The following is a 23,890-nucleotide window of genomic DNA, read 5'->3' on the forward strand; positions in this document are numbered from 1 at the left end:
ACATATAATGTCGCTGCAAATTAAATTTCCTAAAATAATTCAGCGTTTTGTGACATACTAAACATTTTGCAACACCATCTTTTTCTGTAAACAGATACAATTCCTCCCAATGGGGGTTGAACTGCGAAAGCACGGTTGGGGTTACACAACGGCGACTTGACATGATTCTTAACCAGCGAAGTGACTGTTAGAGCTGATCGTAGTACTTTTAACGTTACACAGTCGGCGCGAATTCAATAGGCACGCTGCAGTCCTATTCATACGTGCGCGCGCATTTCCCCTCCCTCCCCTCCCTCCATACTCCGCGACCTTGCACCTGCTCGCGAGCACGTGCCTGAGCAGACGCGAGTACTCGCGCTCAAAACCGGCCAGTTGTTAAGCCCTGTTTTATACTATCGGGTCCTCCGCTCATGACATCTTGTCTTCAACTGTGCATTACATAGAGGTGTTCGGATACATACGATTAGATAGTGTACGTTCGCAGATACGCAGGTTGTACGAAAATTTTTTGGATAACTTCTCGCCGAATTAAAAAGCATCTAAGCAATCAAACCCCATTACTGTGATCTACTTGCGAAGTTCAATCTGGCCAATGGCTTGTAGTTCGATTTACACGTTAGATACAGCGCAGAAGAATGAGGTCTGCTCACTTGTTCACTCATTCTTTGAATGTATACTTCAGGGTTCAGATTGTCACAGAACATTTGTATGGCATGAACTTGAATACCGCTCAAACCTGCGAGGTCAGGTTGAACTGAAAAGGGAACACCGTGTGTATATAAACACAGCCAGCGTGACTGGTGGCACGCTTATTTGCCTTGCGGGAGACTAAAGGAAATGCTGAAACAACAAGCAGAGACTCTGAGAATGACGCCGTTTATCTGATAGAAACTGATTTACTGAGAACTAGTTTTCGAGGAGGAAGTTTGGAATTTTGTTGAGCCGCTACGTATTGCTCCGGTGCGGGACGTGGGTACAAGCCCGGTATGCACCTAGCTGGTTGTGGGAAGCCACCCAAAATCCATATCCAGGCTACTTGGCACACGGCTCCCGTCGTTAACCCACCGGGCGAATTCGATCCGGGGCCAGCACGTATCCCCTTGTCCCGGAGGCGGGCGCCTTTTCCAGCCTTTTTTCCTCTCTTCGCAGCAGTTCGTCACGTTATATTATTTAATTCACACCCCATGGCGCTCAAGAGCGCAAGTTTTGAGACGGTGTAAACGTGTTCGGATAACCTGGCGGGTGTATTGCTCCGGTAGATACCGCGACAGTAACATAACAGCTCGCACAGAGTCACTCTTACCGCACGTCACCCGTGAATGGAACCGGAAAATTGTTCACTGAATGCTACATAAAAGGTCCCTCTAATTCGCATTATACTGTAATTTGCGTAGTGTAGATAAAATGTTGGAAGTCTTCTTACAGAATATTGGCGAAGAATTGTTTCTTCCTATGGAATATTGTCCAAGAATTGTTGCTGAAATGAAAGCAAAGCTCCTCGTTCTGGCCTTGATGGACCAAGCCGTACCGACCGACCGCCGTTTCATCCTGGCGTCATCTGATGCGGTATGCAGGGGCCTGGGACCAGCACATCCTTCTCCAGGCCGTTGTCGACTTTCCTGACCTTGGAACTGCTACTTCTCATTCAAGTAGTTTTCCGGTTGGCCTCACAAGGCTAAGTGCGCGGCGGTCCAGTACTCTCACCAACGAAAAATTCCGTCGCGGTACCGGGATCGAACCCGGGTCCTCTTCAAATCGAATTGACGTGGTGACCACTGAGCTATGGAGGTGGACAATGCTAACATGTACAGCTGCACATAAACAGATATTTGGGCTGTCGTTTTTTTGGGGGGACACTATATATTTTCATAACCGAAAATTGCTTAGAAATTATGCACGTTCGCCACTCAGTTAATGCACCATATCTTACATATTGGCATTTCCAAAATTATGTGAACTAAAGATATCATCAAACGATAAGCGGACATTCCAAAATACAGAAGTTCTTCAACATTGTCGTATGATACGCATACAACGGATGATTAATTCCGCATTACAGTTTTGTAGCTTCGTTTTATAAATGAAAGATACTCGTTCCGTAAACAGTTTACAACATTCCTTTTGGATAAGCCCTTATAATTATTAAGTAGTCCGCGGTTTATGAATATTTACCCTGATGATATTTAAAATTAAATGGACTAGAAGCAAGGTCAGCCAGATCTTAAGAGAATTTGCTACCGTTGGTTTTAAAAGCCGATGCTTAATTTTCAATTCGTTGTGCATAGTGCATCAACTATTGTAGAACACACACACGCACATACATACACACACACACACACACACACACACACACACACACACATGCGCATGCGCATTTACGCATATAAATTGAAGCTTTTGTCTTTAGATGCATATTCAGGAGTCGTGTTTCCACGCTGGCTTAAATCCGAGTTCATTGTATATCATGTGCACTGTTCATAAGAAAGCCATCGTAAGCAGTTCCTCCTTTAGGCATTAACGAACATTCCCTAATTCTATGTTAATCTTAAGGGGAAAATTTCGTCTTGTGGCATCACTGAGTTACGTGCCACCCAGTTTTGCATTCTCTCCTTCTTGCCTACTTCTAACAAAATAAAAATGAAGTCATGCTGAAAGTAGGCTCAATTTTTGTAAAAGTCCCATGTTAATTTAGCAAAGCCTTACTAAGGAAGTGGAAACAACGGGATGGAAAGAAATGAAAGACTATAATATTGTTTCAACTTCTCTTTCGCTTTAATTTCTTACTGCAGTTAAGGCTTTCTCGCTATTATTATTGTTACTTTTTTCGGAATTTGCACTTGAATAGACCAACTCCATTGTCGGATAACTCAAAATTTGGGCAACCCGATTACTATTTGTTAGAATGAAAATTAACACTTTATATATTTCACCCCATTAACAAATTTTATTAAGAATTAGTCGGTGCGGAACTCGTTAAACTAAGAAAATCAATGCATAACTCAATCTCGGAGGTATGATGCACAGCGGGCTGCCAGTAGCAGCTGTTGTACAAAAATATCGTACCCCAGTGGCTTATCGCTGTGCTTTAAGTCTTAAGTTAATATTAGTATCGCGTTAATCTCTCAGCTACGTACTGTGAAAACATTTACTGAGGCTGTAATGGTAGGCGAGGCTTTGGAATTCACTCCAGGGAAGATATTTCTTGGAGCCTCACTGTCTGAGGAGACGTAATTTCCTACATTGGCAGTTGGTGGACAGGGGAGACACTGATCTCAAATTGAAGAAGACTCTGTATAGGGATTCTGATCCCCGTATGACCACTAAGGTTTAGGCTTCCCGTGGTTTCCATAAATCGATCAGCACGAATGACGGGATGTTCCCCATCCTTGTCTTGACCGAGTTTTTGCACCGTTTATAATGAACTCGTGATGTATGAAAACATCATGATCGACAGGTGACAGTGCACAGCTGCGCGTTATATCTTCCAAAGGTCAATGAGCGTTGTATTAAAGAGGGCGCCGCTATCTGCGCAGTTCCTTCTGGATCTAATGGTCGAACAGAATGAGCTCAGTTCCATAACATTAATTTTTGTGGTGGTAGGTGACCATACCTCAGGAAACCTCCTATCTAACCTTCCATTTCAGTCACCGACAAACAGTTAAACTTTGTATGTGTAAAGTAGCACGTGAACTAACCCTGAACTCAAACCCCAGATTACGAAGCACTTTAATTAGGAGAAAATACCATTCAGAAAACGAAATTATTGGCGAAATTATTGAAACAATATTACTTTAATTGTTAAATCCTGTGAAGACATACGTTGTAATACACTCGTGTGCAAAACTTACGGACGAAAGTAACTTTCGCATGACGTATCACGTAAACTAACACACCTCGATGAAGCTTGGATCATATAATGCGTAGAAAAAAACTGCTATAGTATAGTACACAAGATAATTAAAAGAAATATTCAATGAGATGAACATAAATGACATGTTTATTCAAAGAAAATAATTACACTGAATTCATCGCGATTTATAATGGTCCTGTGGACATTAAAAAAGGTGGGATGTAGTTCTTGATAGGGTATGTGATCACCACAGAGGGCAATGTATGCTCTGCAACGTGCTCCCATTCCGGCACAACACTGATAAGGAGCTTTAGTGGTAGGGTGTTCCATTCCTCCACCAGCGCAGATGACAACTGCTGGGTGGCCATTGGGGCTGCAATACGTCTCCCCAGTGTATCCCATACGTGCTCGATGGATTTGAGTTGGCGTAACGGGCAGACTAGTCCAGTCATCGGATATCCTCTCGTTCCATGACCTCCTCCAACTGTGAAGTTCGATGTGGTCTCGCGTTTTGATCCATATATATGAAGTCAGGAACGAATGGGCCCCAGAAATGACGCACGTGGGGTAAGAACGTAGGTATACCAATGCGACATTATGCCTCCCCGAACCACAACACCTAGACCACCAAAATTATCATTTTCGACAATGTTCCTGGGTGCATTACATGTTCCCACCTATCGAAATAAGGTATGTCCAGCATTGTCGAATATTCTGGACTGCACTGCGGCAGTTCTTTCTATGTGTGGTACAGGTTTCATCGAGCTATATTTCGTGGCAGCGACACAAGATACGAAAGTTACTTTCATCCATAAGTTTTTAACACCACAATAAGTGGAAATCATGAGAAATGGCGTAGGGATGGAAGACCATGACGTTAGCTGGGAAAATGTACCCCTGGAGGGAGACGTCAAGAAGGGCAGTTCTAGACGCTTCAGTCGAGAACCGCGCGACCGCTACGCTCGCAGGTTCGAATCCTGCCTCGGGCATGGATGTGTGTGATGTCCTTAGGTTAGTTAGGTTTACGTAGTTCTAAGTTCTAGGGGACTGATGACCTCAGATGTTAAGTCCCATAGTGCTCAGAGTCATTTGAGCAAGGGCAGTTCTGTCTGGAGAGGAGTTACTGACGAGAGTTGAGGGCAAAACTGAGCACAGACTAGTGCCGGACGCCGTGAGTGAACACGTGGAATCTAAGGGGCGTCGAAGGGGTTGCCAGCCCCCAGGCACTAGTGCAGCGATGGAGCGCCATTAGTCCGCAGCTCGTGGTCGTGCGGTAGCGTTCTTGCTTCCCGCGCCCGGGTCCTCGGGTTCGATTCCCGACGGGGTCAGGGATTTTCACTGCCTCGTGATGACTGGGTGTTGTGTGATGTCCTTAGGTTAGTTAGGTTTAAGTAGTTCTAGGGGACTGATGACCATAGATGTTAAGTCCCATAGTGCTCAGAGCCATTTTTTTTGGAGCGCCACTTAGCTGAATGGGTGGCGAAGCGTCTGTACCGACACGTTTTAAAAGTGCTCAACAACGGTGCACGGGTGGCACTGTGTGTGTTGCCGGACTGGGGAGTCTTAGAGGGACCCTTTGTCGTTTTATTCATGCATGTGTCAATATTGGACCCCCACTAACATCCACCCTGATGATGTGGCAAGAGGGCGTGAAGTAGGAGTACTAAAGAAGCATTAACACTCTTTGCTGGTTCAGATCAGATTCAGATGTCGTCGAATGGTTTTGAACGGTCGCTAGTGGTTCCATCCTGTATACCAAAGCAAACAATATGGCAGCACTAGACTCCGAAGAGGGTAGATCACGTTCAATGGGTCGCTACCCCGCGATGTTTTTAGAGAAGGATTGAATCTTGCCCCAGGAGCGGGGCGCGGGGTCTCAACTCTGTCGAACGTTGTTAGACGGCGTTCCGTTGCTAATCGTTCTGGAAAATGTCGTTTTCAAGCACGAAATGTGTGGGAATCAGCGCCCCAAGGGAAGGAGTGGTTTCATTGACGCCCTTTATATAACCTCCTGGGGCCTCTCCGTGTCGATTCTGAGCGGTTGTGTGTCTCAAATGTTTTCCTCGGCCATCCATAAGAAAGCCGAGTGATTTCAACGCTGGGCATCGGGGTTCCGACCTCCATCGCGGAGGCCTCAAAAGAAGGCGTGAAATGTTGGTAAGAGGGGATGTGACGACCTTCCCATCATGACACGTCCATGGTGGCGTTGAGCAGAATTGTGGTGAAATTTGATGCCAATCTGATATCATTAACCCATATTGCTCCTCACGCGAACTTCTGAGCTCTGGCGTTGTTTCTCGCTTGCCTCGACAACTTACTGCTCGAAACATTGCCAAGGCCGACGATGACGTCACGGGGCGCCATGCTTTTTCACCATTACAGAGGAAGGTTGTGGGCACCTTAAGCCAAATTTCAAACTTATGCGTAGCAATGGGAGACAATTACAGTGTTTCTAAATAGTGACCCTTTGACAGTTTTGCGCAGGGTGTAAATGATAATGCAAAAGGAATGAGTGTAGGTCTGTCGTATCTGAATGAATCATTTACCTACAAATCTACCTCAAGAAAGGATCAACGCACTCTTGTGAAGTGAAACCTCATATCAAGGTAACAAAGAAAAGGGTTTTTATTGTAGGCTTTGCAGCATAATTCGTCAGACGAAGAAGACACCATTTCTAGACTTGGGAATGTCAGTGTGGTGTCCATATCGCAGAATCTCTACATAACTCTCCTCACAGTCAGATTCCATGCAAAAGCGCAGTCAGATCCAATAAAACGGACTGACATAAAAATTCCGTTGCTCATAAACATTAAAATTTTTCGAACAAAGAACATTAGGCGTATTACACTTGTCGATGATGATCATGAAGATGATTTGGGTTGAGGGGAGCTCTCGACATCATGGTCATCAGCGCCCTGACGAAAAGTCAACATGCAAGTCTCATGGGTGGGGACGAAGGCTGTCCCCACATGCGGATGTTTTAAAGACTGCCGCCCTTCCCCTTTAATGTAGGGATGAGGCCTGACAGTTCACAAAATTTCACCACCCGTGTAACATTGGTATCGGTATCTGCGAGGATGGTGGGCAGATCTCCAGTGAGACTGAGGGCTGCCCTAATATCAGTATACAGGACACACGTAGCCACAATATGCTGAACTGAGAGCGGCACGCCACAAACTTCACAGAATGGTGGATCCTCCCGCCGGAGGAGGAAGCCATATGTGAAAGGGCTTTGCCCGATGCGCAGTCTGGTAAGCAAAACCTACTTCCAGCGGCGAGGCTGACATGAAGTCCTCCAAGCCTTTGTGATCGACTTGAGCGACCGTAGTTTGTTGTCTGTCACCTGCAACCATTCAGTCTCACACTGACGCACGATGCATGTGTCAGAAAATGAGATGATGGCGTGAAACGGGATGCGACATTGATGGACAGCACTATCCCAACATGCTTCCTTGGCGTCTTTGTCGGCCATGTCGTTGACCTGTATCTCAATGTGGCCAGGTACCCAGCAAAAGATAAGCTCCTTGCCGTGGTGTTGGAGCCACTGTAAGGAGTCATGGATGAGCTGAATCAGCGGGTCTACTGGATGCATTTGGTGAAGTACTTGCAGTGAACTAAGAGAGTCGGAACAGACAAGAAACCTTGTACAGTGATGTCTCTGAACGCTCTCCAGTGCCATCAGAATGCCATATAACTCCGCATTATAATTTGTAAATTGTTCTGTAAGACGCACTTTAAAAACCCTATCAGGGAAAACAGTAGAACAACCGAGAGCATTTTCCTGCTGGGATCCATCTGAAGAAATAACAATAAAACTGTGGTACATACTTAAAATAAACGAAAACAAAATTGTAGAAACAAATTCTGGGGTGCAAGTTTTCTTGTACTGTGTCAAGCTTAAAATCACTTTGGGCCTCTGAAGACGCCAAGGCGGCAGTGCGTTCCATCCCTGGGTGTCTGAGAGATCCAGATCATTGAGACAGTCTGTAGCACGTATACCAAATTGCTTGGTCGTTTGGATCGGATTCCTGAACAGTCGTTCAAATGTGGGTTGGACCACTGAATGGCTCTGAGCACTATGGGACTTAACATCTGTGGTCATCAGTCCCCTAGACTTAGAACTACTTAAACCTAACTAACCTAAGGACATCACGCACATCCATGCCCGAGGCAGGATTCGAACCTGCGACCGTAGCAGTCGCGCGGTTCCGGACTGAGCGTCTAGAACCGCTAGACCACCGCGGCCGGCTGGACCACTGAACTAAATGCCAATGACTGAGGTGACGCTGAGATTTTCAGCGGCTGTCGAGCCAAAAGGATACGTGGCCGAATCGAGAGTGGTGGTTCACCAGCCTCTCTGCACACAGACTCGGAACTAGGCTGGTCCGAAAGGCTCCAGCTGATATCCGAATGTCCTCATTGTGGACAGCGTCTAACATCCTGAGGTAAGAAGGACGGGCCGATCCGTAGACCACGCTGCCATAATCTAAGCGTGCAACGTACAGGGGTATAATGACTTTGAAACTTCTTGTTTCATTACTGCTACCTGACCTCAGCTCTGTTTCAATGCGCGAATATACCCCCAGTATCGTTTGCATTGAATTAATATGATAATATATTTTATTAATAAAACTATTATTCTATCAGTAGTTTGCTACCTACATAAATGATAAAGCTTTGATTTATGGTCTGTTATTAAATCGTACATTTATTCATTAAAAGTAGGATGAGCAAATTCCTAACCTAAAACATTACAATCAAATTAATTCCTTAAATTAACTATCCTACCATTGCCACAATGGAGACTCTATCACTAATCGTCCCTTTCCCTAACTTACGTAGGTTAATACTGGCCACGCAAGTGGTTTTACTGAAGTTCCGCCTAGACGGACACAGAATTAGAGAGCTCAATCAAAGAGCTAGTGGAACGCGTACGCAATTTCAGTTACAGTGCCCTATTCTGCCAGCTGTTTGCTCTAATATCACCATAATTTCGAACGTAGATTATGACAGTCGTCCGTGGCACCAGCGTGATGTCGCCTTTCCCCTGTGAGAGCTCTTGCGGAGCAGACCCTCAGCGTCCGCCTCGCACCACCGTCGACACCAGAGTCCTTATCTTGTTTCCGCCAAACTATACCGTTCCTCGTACATGTATCCATACGCGTTTTTTTGGCCAATCAGGACTCTGAGTTTTCGCGCGGTTCTTGTTGCCACCAAACTTTGCCGCAACATTCGCTCTCTGTCTCGCACGTACGCCCCCTTCCTCTTCTTTCACCTGTGAGGTCTCAGGCTCCCCCAATACCCCCTGTGGTCACAAGTGCCACTTAACCGACAAAGCAGCCTCCGTGTGAAGCACCGGCCAGCTGCCGGCCACCTCGCTTGTTCGACATCACAAACAACTCTTTCCTGTGTCCGTCCAAACCACCTTCCCAATGATAATATGCACGATTCTAAAATCTTACGTACCAGTATTAACCTTGATATGTTGATATTAGTATCGTTCTGTCAAATGGCTATCTCTATCCGCGTGGTATTTGTCATATATTGCCGGCCGGAGTGGCCGAGCGGTTCTAGGCGCTACAGTCTGGAACCGCACGACCGCTACGGTCGCAGGTTCGAATCCTGCCTCGGGCATGGATGTGTGTGCTGTCCTTAGGTTAGTTAGGTTTAAGTAGTTCTATGCTCTAGGGGACTGATGACCTTAGAAGTTAAGTCCCATAGAGATCAGAGCCATTTGAACCATTTTTGTCATATTATTGTCTGAATAAATATCATGTAAGGTGCTAAAATTTGCCACCTTACAAGCGTCATCGAACAAATGACCTATAAAACTGCAGGAGACGGGATCTGTCAGCTCCCCATGTTTTCCCGCCAAGGCATTTCAAAATATTCACTGACTGGAAGCCCTTAATTCGTAGGTCTTTCAGGTGTGGGAGGCAAGTTAATTTCGAGTAAAATAATAAACCCAAAAAGTGCACAGTGTCTTGTAAACGTAAAATATTGTCCCCCATTGTGAGCACTCGTTGGTTAAAACTCCGACGAGCACGGTTAAAATTGACACATGTAGTCTTCTTTGGTGAGAACCGAAAAGCAGTTGTCCGGGTACAGGTTTCCAGCCTCTTAATGGTCAGAGGAAGAGTAGAAGATTGCAAAGTTATTCACAAACAAAGAGAATTGGACTGGGCTCCTGACTGCGGAGGAAATGACATTGATAGCGATGGCAAACAATGCGACATTGAGGACACTGCCCTGGGGCACCCCATTCTGCTGAACATAGCAATGAGACATGGCATCGCCAGTGCGATAATGAAAACGCCGGTCCTCGAGAAAGGATTGGATACGAAGCGGCAGGCGTCCACATAGTCCGAATTCATGAAGTTGGCGAAGTATGTTGTACCTCCAAGTAGTGTCATATGCTTTTATAGAGGTCAAGAAACAAACAAACCAAATGGTTTCGGCGTAAGAAGGACTCCTGTATCGCTGTCTCCAGTAGAATTAAGTTGTCAAGGGTGGAACGGTTGCGCCTGAAACGGCACTGGGAGCGGGTCAGCCGTTCTCGGGAATCGAGCAGCCAGACGAGGCGGCGGTTGACCATGCGTTCGAGAGTCCCACCCATACAACTGCTAAGGGCGACACTTCGATAACTGTTAGGGGCGCTATGGTCCTTGCCCGGTTTCCAGAATGGAATTACTATTGCCTCCTTTCAAGTCGTGGGGTACTGTCCATCACACAAGATCTGATTGAAAGAAGAGAGGATGTGTTCTTTCACTTCGGGATACAGATGACAAAGCATGGTATAATAGATCTCATCAGGTCCTGGAGCAGTGTCTCTGGCTGCAGACAAAGCTGATTCCAGTTCCCACATTGAGAACGGAAGATTGTAGACGTCCTCATTATGCGAGAAGAAATTGAGCTTCCTCATCTCTGCAGTCCTACGGAACACCTGAAAAGCGGGAGTTCGTCTGGATGACGTAGTAATAGTAAAGAAGTGTTCAGCTAAAACCTGAGCCATGTCTTCTGTATACTTGTCGACCTGTACTATGATAAGACAGCACGTATAAATGCTCTTAAGGACGAGATATATAAAGTAAAGAAACATATTAATATCTCGGTGGACATGAATGAAAGTTCGGAAGCATGTCGACGGAGGTCTCTCAGTTGGGCACAGAAAGCATGGTGTGACGTCAGCGTGATTATAGCGCCAAATGTGGCTATCCCCACAACAGGAGGCAGTTGAAGGAACGGGAAAAGACAGTGTGTGTCAGCGAGTAGTTACGGTGCACTATGGTACTATTCTTCATTATAACATAGTACGGAGACAACATTTCGATGACTTCATCCGAGGAAGAATCATCGGGAAACTGGAAGAAGAATGAAGTGTGACGAGCGTAGTCCAGGAGTTTGGTATCGCACACAGCCCTGTTTCAAGCGCATGAGAAGCGTTCCGAACCACAGACACTGCCCCAGAAGGAGAGAAGGGGGTCGAATACGGTCAACTACAGCTACAATGTGCAACAGGCAATAAGGGACTAACATCAAACAGCGGTTGCAACTGGAACCCCATTAAACAGGACTGCAAGGCATACAATATTATACTCAACAGTGGCACGTCAACTGCAACGGGGTAGTCTCTCTCCCTGACGACCAGACTGTCGTACCTTCATATGGTGAGAGCTGGGAAACCTAAATGCATCCAGGAACATGTCGAACATAATTTTGGTGGTCCAGGTGTTATGGTGTGAGGAGGCATAATGATGCATGGCCGTAACAACTTTTCTTTGAATCTTTGATCACGGTACAATCACCGATCAACTTTATTCCACATGTGCGTCTTTTCAGGGGTGCATTCATTTTTATGGATGACACTATGCGACCCCATCAAACTACGAAGGTGGAGGAGCTCTTGGAACTGGCCTATCCGTTCCCATGATTTAAATCCGATCGCGCACTATGCTGTGCGTTGGGGAGACGGATTGCAGCACATCCACACGCACAAATGACCACCCAGCAGTTGAAACTTCCTGGCAGATTAAAACTGTGTTCGCAGAAGGGCTTCTGGGAAGTTCGGAAGGTAGGAGACAAGGTACTGGCAGAATTGAAGCTGTGAGGACGGGTCGTGAGTCGTGCTTGGGTAGCTTAGTTGGTAGAGCACTTTCCCGCGAAAGGTAAAGGTCCCGAGTTCGAGTCTCGGTCCGGCACACAGTTTTAATCTGCCAGGAAGTTTCATATCAGCGCACACTCCGCTGCAGAGTGAAAATCTCATTCTGGAAACGTCCCCCAGGCTGTGGCTAAGCCATGTCTCTGCAATATCCTTTCTTCAAGGAGTGCTAGTTCTGTAAGATTCGCAGAAGAGCTTCTGTGAAGTTTGTAAGGTAGGAGACGAGATACTGGCAGAATTGAAGCTGTGAGGACGGCTCGTGAGCAGTGCTTGGATAGCTCAGTTGGTAGAGCACTTGCCCGCGAAGGGCAAATGTCCCGAGTTCGAGTCTCGGTCCGGCGAACAGTTTCAATCTGCCAGGAAGTTTCATATCAGCGCACACTCCGCTGCAGAGTGAAAATCTCATTCTGGCACCCAGCAGTCGTCAGCCGCGCTGGTGCAGGAATGGAACACCCTACCACAAGAACTCCTTATTAAACTTGTGGCCAGCATGGGAGCACGTTGCAGAGCACGCACTGCCGTGCGTGATGATCACACATCCTATTAAGAATCGTGTCCAACCTTTTGTAATGTCCAGAGGACCTTCATAAATCACGGTGACTTCAGTAATTATTTTCTTTGAATAAGCATGTCATTTCTGTTCGTCTCATTGCGTATTTATTTCATATACCTTCTGTACTGTACTATACTATAACAGTTACTGCTATGTATGGTCCACGTTTGAACGAGGTATGTTAGTTGATAGTGACACATTCTGTGGAAGTTACTTTCGTCCGTACGTTTTGCGCACTAGTGTAGTATACCGAAATCCATGGTGGTTTCTACAGGATAAGTCGTTTCCAAAACGTTATAATGTGTGATGCATATAAACGTTCTATAATTCTACAACCGATTGTCGTTAGCTATATAGGCCTAAGTAATGCGTACTGCTCTGACTGTCCTTCCTGAAGAAGGAGTTAGCCAGCGCCATTTTGCAAGCGCCTAGAACGCTTCGTTTCTTAAGCGCTCTATGAGAAATTCCATCTTTAGCCTTCTTCCCTCTGTGGTCGTGTTTACTATGTGGGCTGTAACCTCTAGTTCAAATGGTTCAAATGGCTCTAAGCACTATGGGACTTAGCATCTGAGGTCATCAGTCCCCTAGACTTAGAACTACTTAAACCTAACTAACGTAACACACACATCCATGCCCGAAGGAGGATTCTAACCTGCGACCGTAGCAGCAGCGCGGTTCTGGACTGAAGCGCCTAGAACCGCTCGGCCATAGCAACCCCTAGTCATTGGATATAATTCTCTCTGAAATGTGGAAAGAAATGGATTTTACTCCGTTTCAAAGTAAACGCTTCTTCCCGCATCATAAGCTATTAACGGAAACCATGGTATATCTAAAACAGGATTCGAATTTGAACCACTGTTCTCTCGATATAGAGCGTTTCAGAGAGGCACAGACGTACGTGTTCCCTGCGCCGAGATTTTCAGCTCCTTCGTATGTTTTCTTCACTCCATTCACATTAAAATGCAGTACAGACGCCATAGTATGCCAAGTTACGCTCACGAGGTGAATACTGTAAGTGCCATAACACGATTTCTCAGAAACTTCGCTCAGTGGAAGAGGGGTCTAAATATGCGAATACGGTTTTCGGTTTATGCGCAGATACTCGACTGCTGCTGAAAAAACCACCGCGAAGGTTTTCGACGTAATTCAGATGCATTTCAGCGCACGAGAAGCTCACATAGTGAATAGCGTCGCAGCCTTTCACTTTTGCGTCTCATGTTCGAAATTCGAATATTGTTTTTATTTTATTTTCATTTATCTACTATACGAATGTTTCTTATCAAATTAGGAGATACAAGAGAGTTAAATTAATTGTAAAATTATAACTGGGTTTCACAATATGTATCATTCATTTATTATTGAATATATATGTGTGTGTATGGTATATTCAGGGCTTACAATCTTTTTAAATTCTCATATTTTAATTTTTAGCTTTTATATCAATTCTTATATTTCATTCTTACGTTTTTTCTTCAGGAAGATTTGGCGCAATCCCTTGGATGACACCGATAATTAAAATTCCGAACACCACAAGCATCGCGCCAAGGCAAGTTTGCAACACCGACATTTCTTGGGTTTACCACACTCGGGAAAGAATCCTCGACATCACTGCTATAGATTTATCACTTTGGCAATAGTTTCGGGGCAGACCAAGCATAACAGACAACTTTTCCGAAAACTGGCGTTTGCTATTGATTATGAACAGGAATTTCATTGAGAGCAATTTCAAATAATTTTTCCATTCACCTAAGGACAACGCTATTTCAGTATACATTGGAAAACATCTGCGTAGTAATCTTCTATAGCGATGGGTAGATAAATGAAAAAAATAAATAAATGAAATAAATAAGAGCAATAACTGGGTTTCGGACACGGGATGCAAAAGTGAGAGGCTGCGACGGTAGCCACTGTGCCACTAGTTGGGCTAGGCTTGTCACGCGTTAAAGGACATCTACATTACGTCGAAAACTTTGACGGTCGTTTTCTCAGAAACAGTCGGACAAGCCGAGACACGTGTTCGCTTATTTGGACCCCTCTTCCACTGAGCGAAGTTTCTGAGAAATCGGGTCATAGCACTTGCTGTGTTCTCCCCGTGAGCAGTAAAGAAATGTTAGTCATGCCTTTAAAAGAGCGCACTCGTCGCTTTGGAACGCTGTAGATAGGTATGAACTAGTGCCATGCGGTCATGTGACCATCCGTCACTGATTAAAGTCATGGCAGTGAAGTACTTGCCAGTCGGTTGTATGGGATTAGCACAGTAAGATGAATCGACGTGGAGACGCCACGGAATGGCAGAAAACTGTCGACTTCGGGCGTACCTGTAGACACAAGTTTAATGATTTACTTGACTAGTTGTTATACCAATGAGGACTGTCCAGCGAGTCTAGGACTGGTGTACCACTCGCAGCCCTGTACCACGGCGTAAGAACAGTGGGCGTAAAAGGATCCCAACCGACAGGGACTGGAGTGAAGTGTCACGCCTTCTCAATGGCAGTCGGTTTCCAACCCGAGCAGAATTGCAACTGTAATTGAATGCAGGACTATCTCAACCAGTTTCCAAGCGATCGTTGCGAAGGGATTGTATGCAATGCATATTTCTTGTAGCGTACCTCGCAATACGTCATTGCTTATAGCAGCACATAAACGTGCGCGTCTTCATTGGGCAAAACAACGCAGAAAGTAGACAATAGTTGACTGGAGCCATGTAGTGTGGCCCCAGGAGTTGCGGTTTTGACGATTTTCAATTGATGCAAGGCGTCGAATGCATCGACGGCCCAATGAGGAGTTGAGCCCACAGTGAATGGGGGATGCAGTTTAGGCTGGAGATGGTTCTGCGATGTTTTGCAGGTGTTTTTCGTATCATGACTTTGGCCTGCTTGCAACGACGCGGTTATGTGTTCGTCCCACAGAAAATGTCCACTCAACCTTCGGTTATACCTTCTTCTGCAGTCCAATCCACGCGCTTGTCCTGTTAGGAGACGAATAATGTTTCCCTACTGGAGAAGCTGTACTAGAACTAGTAGCGTCACACGATTCTAAAGGGCGCGTCAAGTTTTCCTTTATCAGGTAAACTGAGCGACTGATTAAAAGTCAAGTCTTTGAATGAAATTTGAACTATATTCACGCTTCTTTGTTACAAAAAACCGCCAAATCCGTGCAAATTAGAACTTATAGTTTCGCCATCACGGTCACTCTTATTCAGCCAGCTTATAGTATTTACCGAACCTGTTACCGGAAAAATTACAGAACGGCCTGTCTGTAACAGAATGCACGCTCAAATATTTCGCAACTCGAGCCATTTGACCATGTAGTTCTCGGTCCCAACTTGCACAATCCTCCACGCGGAATTTAGTTAGTTCAAAAGCCACAGCTCGCATATTAAAGCCAGAATTTCGCGCCTTCGTCTTTATTACTGCCCGCGATTACTTCATGGCACTCAACGGTCAATTTAAACGCTAATTACTCAAAATTATTACATATACTCAGAGCTCCTGATACACTCGTCCGATCGTTATGGTGTCTGAGCTTCGAACTGAACGTAGACTCCAGAAAGCAATTCTTTAGCTCACAAAACGCGCGCGAATGTGCTCTCTTCTCCATATCAAAATAAAAGCCTCTATAGACAACTGAATTGTCGTAAAATGTTTCTTCTTTCCTCATGCCATAAACTGGCGAATTACACTTCACAAATTTCCGCTGAGCTTATGATTCACTCTCTCTGTACAAATACGTCTGCAACAGTACCTTTTCCTCAGTTAATTGTCATCAAAATATTCATTTATTATATTACCTGGCATTCGCACTTTCATTCACACTAATAACTAAACATATTAAATCAACAATAATTGATAAAAAACGTAATATAGTTTCATTTCCAAATACATGGTTTTGACTACATACAAGGGAAACTCCTCAGCGCACACCCCTCACATTTAGCGGTAAAATGGCTCAGTGGATAGCTTGTCAAAAACTGAACACAGATCAGGCACGAAAACAGGAAAATAGAAGCAAAATATAAACGGTGAGCGGTCAAAGCTCAAGATGTGCAACACCGAGCGCATTGTAAGACCTTCGACGTCGTCGTTGGGTGGTCACGATGTTGGACTATAAAACGGGAAATCCGTGTTCAGATCTCCCTTTGCACCATTTTGTTTTCTCCACAAAATTATGAACTTTCCGCCCGGTCATTGACGTGTCTGTTCTCCTTCTGTAGTCTTGGCAATTGTGATACTGCACATTGGTTACAAAATATGAGTCATGTGGTAAAAATACACTACTGTCGCAAGTAAATGCGATAAATAGTGAGAGCAAGCGAGGTGATGCATAGACCTCTCACAGAAATGAAAACAAGAAATAAGCGGGTGTGAACTATGTTACAACAAAGGACTTCAAGAGTCAAACTTGCAAAACGGAACGCAAGAGTCATAATATGTGGTACTTGTATAGAACAAATAGGAGATATTACGTCTGGAGGTTCCTTCGTCACTCCCGCTGTTGCAAACGTATGTTATACGACGACTCAGACACAACTTTGAATACAGCAAACAGATACGTCAGTGATCACAGGGGCAGTTTGTAATTTTGTGATTAAAAACAAAGTGGGGCACGAGAGTGATGTGAACACGGATCTTGTGCTTCGTAACCCAACACCTTGATCACACACCCAGGACGCCGCTGTTATTGACGATCTTTCGATGTTGCTCTCCTTGACCTTCGACCGTACACTGTTTCTATTTTGCTTCTTTTTTATCATAATACACAATACACCTTCTTCCTGTTTTCATGCTTCATCTGTGTTCAGGTCTTGACGGGCTATCCACTGGACCATCTTATCACTAAATCTGAGGGGGAAGCGGTGAGGAGTTTCCCTTGTTAAGATTTCATAGTGAGTAAGATGCTAACACGTTTCGGCCACAGCCGTCACTATTTTTGAACTGCTGCTGGATCGGAATGCACATAAGTTACAAAAGTTGTGACACATCGTCTGTATGAAGCTAACAGCTGTCGTCCGACTTATATAGGTACGATTCAAGGCGCTACGTCCCACACACTTTCAGGTTACCGTTCATTTTGGAACATATTTTTGAAAATTTATCAATTTCATTAATTTATTTCTCTAATTGATGAAATTCATTATATAGTTTATTTAGTATGAGGTTCTGTCTATCTGTGCATGAGAAATGAAGATCAACAACAACACTTACTACTATTACTACTACTACTACAACTACTACTACCACCACTTATGCTACTATGAACTCCGACCCTTTCTTTAGAGGATGAGCTCTAGTGCACCATAGGGCAATGACACATATTTCCTGCTCGGTCACACCGACTTTACGCCTCATTTTATGCAGGACAAAAAGTACCACACCCTACTATGTACCACGTAACGGCAAAGCCGGAACACTAGTCTACTGTCCACAATTACATGCCCTCCACTGTGACTCGTTCCATGCCGTCTACATGCGCCAGAAGTTACTATTAGTTTCGAAATCTTATGAAACGCCACTCTAAATTAATACTTTGGAGTGAAAAAGATTTATTGCAGCTGCGAGTATCGTTACAAAGGCAGTTATTTATGTATTGATGTACCTGTATTAGTCTGACTATTTAATTAATTATTTATAGTGTTACTATTCACGTATAGCGGTAGTTCTATGCCTTTACGATGATTACCTTGCGGCGTTAAAATGTGTTGACCATTAGTGCACAGTTGTAATCTCAAACTTAACGATTTTAAGTAATTTACAGCTCTCAAATGTTGCCATTCCAGCGAATGGAGAAACTCAGCGTTTTCCGATTGTTGACAGAGGAAGCGTACTGCGTGACCATGTCGTGCGTGACGGCGGCGGCGTCGGTGCTGAGCCTGATGGACGAGACGGCGGACCCGTGCACCGACTTCTACCAGTACGCGTGCGGCGGTTGGGTGCGCGCCAACCCCATCCCCGACAGCAAGTCCATGTGGGGCACCTTCGTCAAGCTCGAGCAGCAGAACCAGCTCGTCATCAAGAACGTACTAGGTAAGCTATCAACCAAAAAATTCTAACCAGGTTTATTACAAGTGCGAAGTTGGAGACATCAACATTTTTAAATCTCTAAAACGTTATAGATCAATTCTCTTTAGCCATATGAATGCTAAATACACTGCTGGCCATTAAAATTGCAACACGAGGAAGGATAGCAAGTACCGAGGGTTTTCTTATTGTACGTACACGCAAGGACATAAAAAGAGGACTCACCACGAAGGAATTACCCGAATTGGACAGAAATCGGTAGATGTGGTGTACTTGTACAGACAAACAAATGATTACAATTTCAAAAAAAACTGGATGATTTATTTAAGAGAAAGAGCTTAAACTGGGCAAGTCAATAACGCGTTGCTTACTTGTGATCCATATGCAAGCAGATATTCGGATTGGCATTGATTGAAATATTGAAAAAGATAGGAAGATTTATCTGTTTAGCAAAAGTGACAAAAAGCAGATTTCAGAGTACTGGACGGCTCAGCACAAAAGTTTTAGCTCAAATACAGATAGTGTTGAGGATCAGTGGACAAAGTTCAAATCCATTGTACAGTCATGCTCAAAAGTATCCGAACGACCTGCATTGCATTTCGCCTGATTCGCATGCAACCCACATAACGCAGCTGTCTAGCACGTCCTCTAATAGCTCCTTGGTACAGTCGTTTACCTATTGAAAATGGTTCCAACAAGTCACCACTAGAAAACACTACTCTGTATCGCAGTAACTCAAGATGTAAAGTAATACTACGATACTACAAATATCAGGGAACACCTTATCACAGATAAGACTGTCCTTAAGGCTTGTAAGCTCACATTTATTACAATAAATGACATACCTGAAGTGTTACCACTCTCATTATTAGGTCAGATAGGTAATGCACGTAATAAGTTCGTTGTATTCATGATATCCTCTTCAAAGTAACATACCGTACTTATTATTTAACACAAAATGAGATTAAAAATTTAAGTTATTCACGAGCAGCTAGTTGAGAATGTGTATGAACTTCAAATGACACGATGAACCGTCTCGTTCTGCACATGGATTCAAACCCAGGTCATGCAGACTAAGCAAAGATTTCGTGACTGACGGAAACTAACAGTCATTCCTGATCATGCATACAGAGAGTGATATACCTCGCCTTAGACAGTATCAATTAGCAAATACCAACTTTAAATTACATAACGCAAACATTTTTAACGGACGCGAATTCCTACCCAGCACCTATTGTCCCTGTTAACGAACTACGAGAGATGTTAAATATCGCTTCTTAACAAGTAGCTTACTTGAATTGCCGTGAGATAAAGCTTTGTGTTGGACAGGGATTCCAACCCAGAACCTAATAAGATAGATATCGAAGCACAATCAACTGTGACATATCGCCTTTTCTCGGCAGTAGCTAGATGTTTTAACTGAAATGACGAGACGAAACATTAAATTTTTCCTTCCCAGAACTCCAACCCGGCACCTATCACTGTTATATTCTAGAGAAAACGTACGTTAAATATGGGTTTGTTGCATCAGCAGCGACATGTGAGCATGTTTGAACGAGAAATAATATGACGAAGAGTTCACTGCTCACTGGGAATAGAGCTCCTCACATATCGTTGTTGACTACACATAAAGAGACGTCAGCTACCGAATTTTTCTCCACCAGCATCTCGGAATAACATCCTTGAAATTACAGTGATCTCGTAAATAGTTCTGTGTCTCACTGGGAGTCAAAAACGTCAAATATCGTTTGTGTTGACAACGAAGGAAAATACATTAAACATCGAAATTATTATCACAAGCAGATAGGTGTTCTCATGGTAGATCTTGATAATACATAATGATATCTTTAGTGCCGGGCCAGAATTCGAACCCATTCAAGTGCAATATGTGGAGATGTTAAGGAATCTGCAGCTTTGAACAAACAACAAATTCTAGCCGAGTTGTATTGTCACGAAGGGAACAAATTCCGCGTTAAGGGCGGTCTGAGTTGCATTCCCAGTTCAGAACCAATTTTATCGACATACAGAAGATCAGATAAAAAATGGAATAAGTGTCCTGTGAGCCGACATAGCGTTTGTTTTGGCACTAGAAATAAGTAACTAGAATAAGAAGGGTTACTGGTGATAGAGTTTCTACATGTCGCCTCTCCAGACTTTATTGTGGCTCAACCTAACGTCTACTTGGTAGAGAAGGAATATCCTTTTTAATGTGAATTTTAGACAACAATGCAATTATATCTTCTTCACTTGGTGTAGCCAAAAGAGAATTGAATCTGTCTCTCCCTATCTAAAATCACTGACCGAAGTTGGAACCGAACCCACACCATAGATACATGAACCTATCATCTGCCGAACAGATCAGCAAATCCTCTTTTCAGTGGCTGATTTTTCTATCGTAACGCCGTTGTGCTACATTGACTGAGAATTCTGACACACAGGCTCCCTGTATCAATTTGCTGCATGTTCAGTAAATTCATTTACTTGCTTGACCACATCACCATGAACTAGCTGCCTCGGCTACCCAGTGCATACATTCAACTTTATTTTGGTGATCACGTAACTGCCAACAACACAGAACTGCCAACAGTGTAGGATGCAGAAATTTAAATTGGAAGTGTTCCTTTCCACTTGAGCTACTCTATTGTGCTATCTGTTTGTTGAAAACGTCATGCAGTACAAAAGAAAAGGTGCAACTGTTTCTCCCAGAAGTCTAGACCCGGCCATTTGCATTATCACGCAGTGCTGTGGTATGCAGAAGTTGTGGAAGAATTCTTGTGGACTTCTGGAGCTGTTCCAGCAACGTGTCAGATAGTAGCGTAATAGTAAGTATCGCGCACGGTGATTAAGATGTCGCGAGTTCGAGTACATTCACTGCTGTATTTTTTTAAACGCAGTCCTGCTGTCTGCTAAAGTAATCAATCTAATGGAATTTGTAACATAATTCAATTCACTTCTCAAACCAAAATAGTCGTATGTGGAAAAAGGACTAAATTTTGTAACATTTTGTTCATTTCAGGTTTAACAGACATAGATGCATTTCGAAACTTTTGTATTATGTATGGGTAGAGCGCATCATGCCAAAATACGTCGGAAAAGTATTTTCTACATTAGCTGTCGTCTGGTAGTGGCATTTTATTCTTCTTCAAATCTTGTTTGAGATCTTTAACTCAGAACAAGTTTTCTACATGCATGTAATCAATAAACTGCATGTGCATTTTCAGACTGTTATAGATAGAGAATTCGCATATATCGTTGATCATTAATTTCTCTCCCATGTTTACTATTGTTTTAAGAACGTTAAAGGAAACCTTACGAAAATTGTGAACTGTAGTATGAAAAATGAAATAAAACTACCCACGATAACCTTACGACGAAAGTCTGTTTTAATAAAACTGAGTATCTGAACACAAGCGTGCCTCTATCGTCACGAATTGGTAAAATACTACTCACTTAGATTTTGATTGGGTCTGTGTTTAATTGGTATGCTGTGTCATACTCAAGATGTATGCAAATGTGGCATTTCCTAAATAAAGTTATGTATTCCTAGAAACCCAAAATTTGCTTGTCAGCAGCGGAAAGAGGCGTTACCTGTTGTGCAGCATTGAAAGTTTTTCACCATGAGCCGAAAGTATTTTCTTGAGTTTTCATTAGTGATGTTTGATCTGACTGCTTGTAGCTCATTCACAGAAGGGATAAAAACGCTACACTCAGTGAGACTGGAACTGCGAACCATAACAGACGCCTTTTTACAGGTCAGCACGTTACCACAGAGCTGGCAAAGAAGCATGTCTCTTTGCTTCCTCTTACGAGACCAATAGTGGCTAGAACTCCTAAACCGCTATTTGAAGGACAAGATTAGTTGCGATTTCCACGTGCAACGACTTTCCTGGGCTGAAAACCGTAAAATTAGAATCTTTTGTTACACCTAAAGCGATAATAACTCAGATTATTCAATGGAAATAGGTAAAATCATGTGAACTTTGAGGCTTAATTCCGTGCACACCAGGAAGTAACTCGTCGATCACAGAGTTGCCAAACATACATTGCCTTGTTGCCAGATCTCAGTTACAATATATCTACATCTACATTTATACTCCGCAAGCCACCCAACGGTGTGTGGCAGAGGGCACTTTACGTGCCACTGTCATTACCTCCCTTTCCTGTTCCAGTCGCGTATGGTTCGCGGGAAGAACGACTGTCTGAAAGCCTCCGTGCTCGCTCTGATCTCTCTAATTTTACATTCGTGATCTCCTCGGGAGGTATAAGTAGCGGGAAGCAATATATTCGATACCTCATCCAGAAACGCACCCTCACGAAACCTGGCGAGCAAGCTACACCGCGATGCAGAGCGCCTCTCTTGCAGAGTCTGCCACTTGAGTTTGTTAAACATCTCCGTAACGCTATCACGGTTACCAAATAACCCTGTGACGAAACGCGCCGCTCTTCTTTGGATCTTCTCTATCTCCTCCGTCAACCCGATCCGGTACGGATCCCACACTGATGAGCAATACTCAAGTATAGGTCGAACGAGTGTTTTGTAAGCCACCTCCTTTGTTGATGGACTACATTTTCTAAGGACTCTCCCAATGAATCTCAACCTGGTACCCGCCTTACCAACAATTAATTTTATATGATCATTCCACTTCAAATCGTTCCGCACGCATACTCCTCGATATTTTACAGAAGTAACTGCTAGCAGTGTTTGTTCCGCTATCATATAATCATACAATAAAGGATCCTTCTTTCTATGTTTTCGCAATACATTACATTTGTCTATGTTAAGGGTCAGTTGCCACTCCCTGCACCAAGTGCCTATCCGCTGCAGATCTTCCTGCATTTCGCTACAATTTTCTAATGCTGCAACTTCTCTGTCTACTACAGCATCATCCGCGAAAAGCCACATGGAACTTCCGACACTATCTACTAGGTCATTTATATATATTGTGAAAAGCAATGGTCCCATAACACTCCCCTGTGGCACGCCACAGGTTACTTTAACGTCTGTAAACGTCTCTCCATTGATAACAACATGCTGTGTTCTGTTTGCTAAAAACTCTTCAATCCAGCCACACAGCTGGTTTGATATTCCGTAGGCTCTTACTTTGTTTATCAGGCGACAGTGCGGAACTGTATCGAACGCCTTCCGGAAGTCAAGAAAAATAGCATCTACCTGGGAGCCTGTATCTAATATTTTCTGGGTCTCATGAACAAATAAAGCGAGTTGGGTCTCACACGATCGCTGTTTCCGGAATCCATGTTGATTCCTACATAGTAGATTCTGGGTTTCCAAAAACGACATGATACTCGAGCAA

The 23,890-nt window shown here is 43.9% G+C and overlaps 1 protein-coding gene across 3 annotated transcripts in view; it reads left to right on the forward strand.

Moving 5' to 3' along the window:
• Positions 1 to 23,890, forward strand: part of LOC126184691 (endothelin-converting enzyme homolog) — a 416,586-nt gene that overhangs the window by 251,647 nt on the left and 141,049 nt on the right. For all 3 annotated transcript variants that reach the window (XM_049927185.1, XM_049927186.1, XM_049927188.1), the window contains exon 4: positions 18,375 to 18,584. In XM_049927185.1, the coding sequence (XP_049783142.1) occupies positions 18,375 to 18,584 (210 nt within the window). The remainder of the gene's footprint in view (positions 1 to 18,374; positions 18,585 to 23,890) is intronic.

The sequence above is a fragment of the Schistocerca cancellata genome, chromosome 4 (assembly GCF_023864275.1).
Source record: "Schistocerca cancellata isolate TAMUIC-IGC-003103 chromosome 4, iqSchCanc2.1, whole genome shotgun sequence".
In the NCBI taxonomy this organism is placed as follows: Eukaryota; Metazoa; Arthropoda; class Insecta; order Orthoptera; family Acrididae; genus Schistocerca; species Schistocerca cancellata.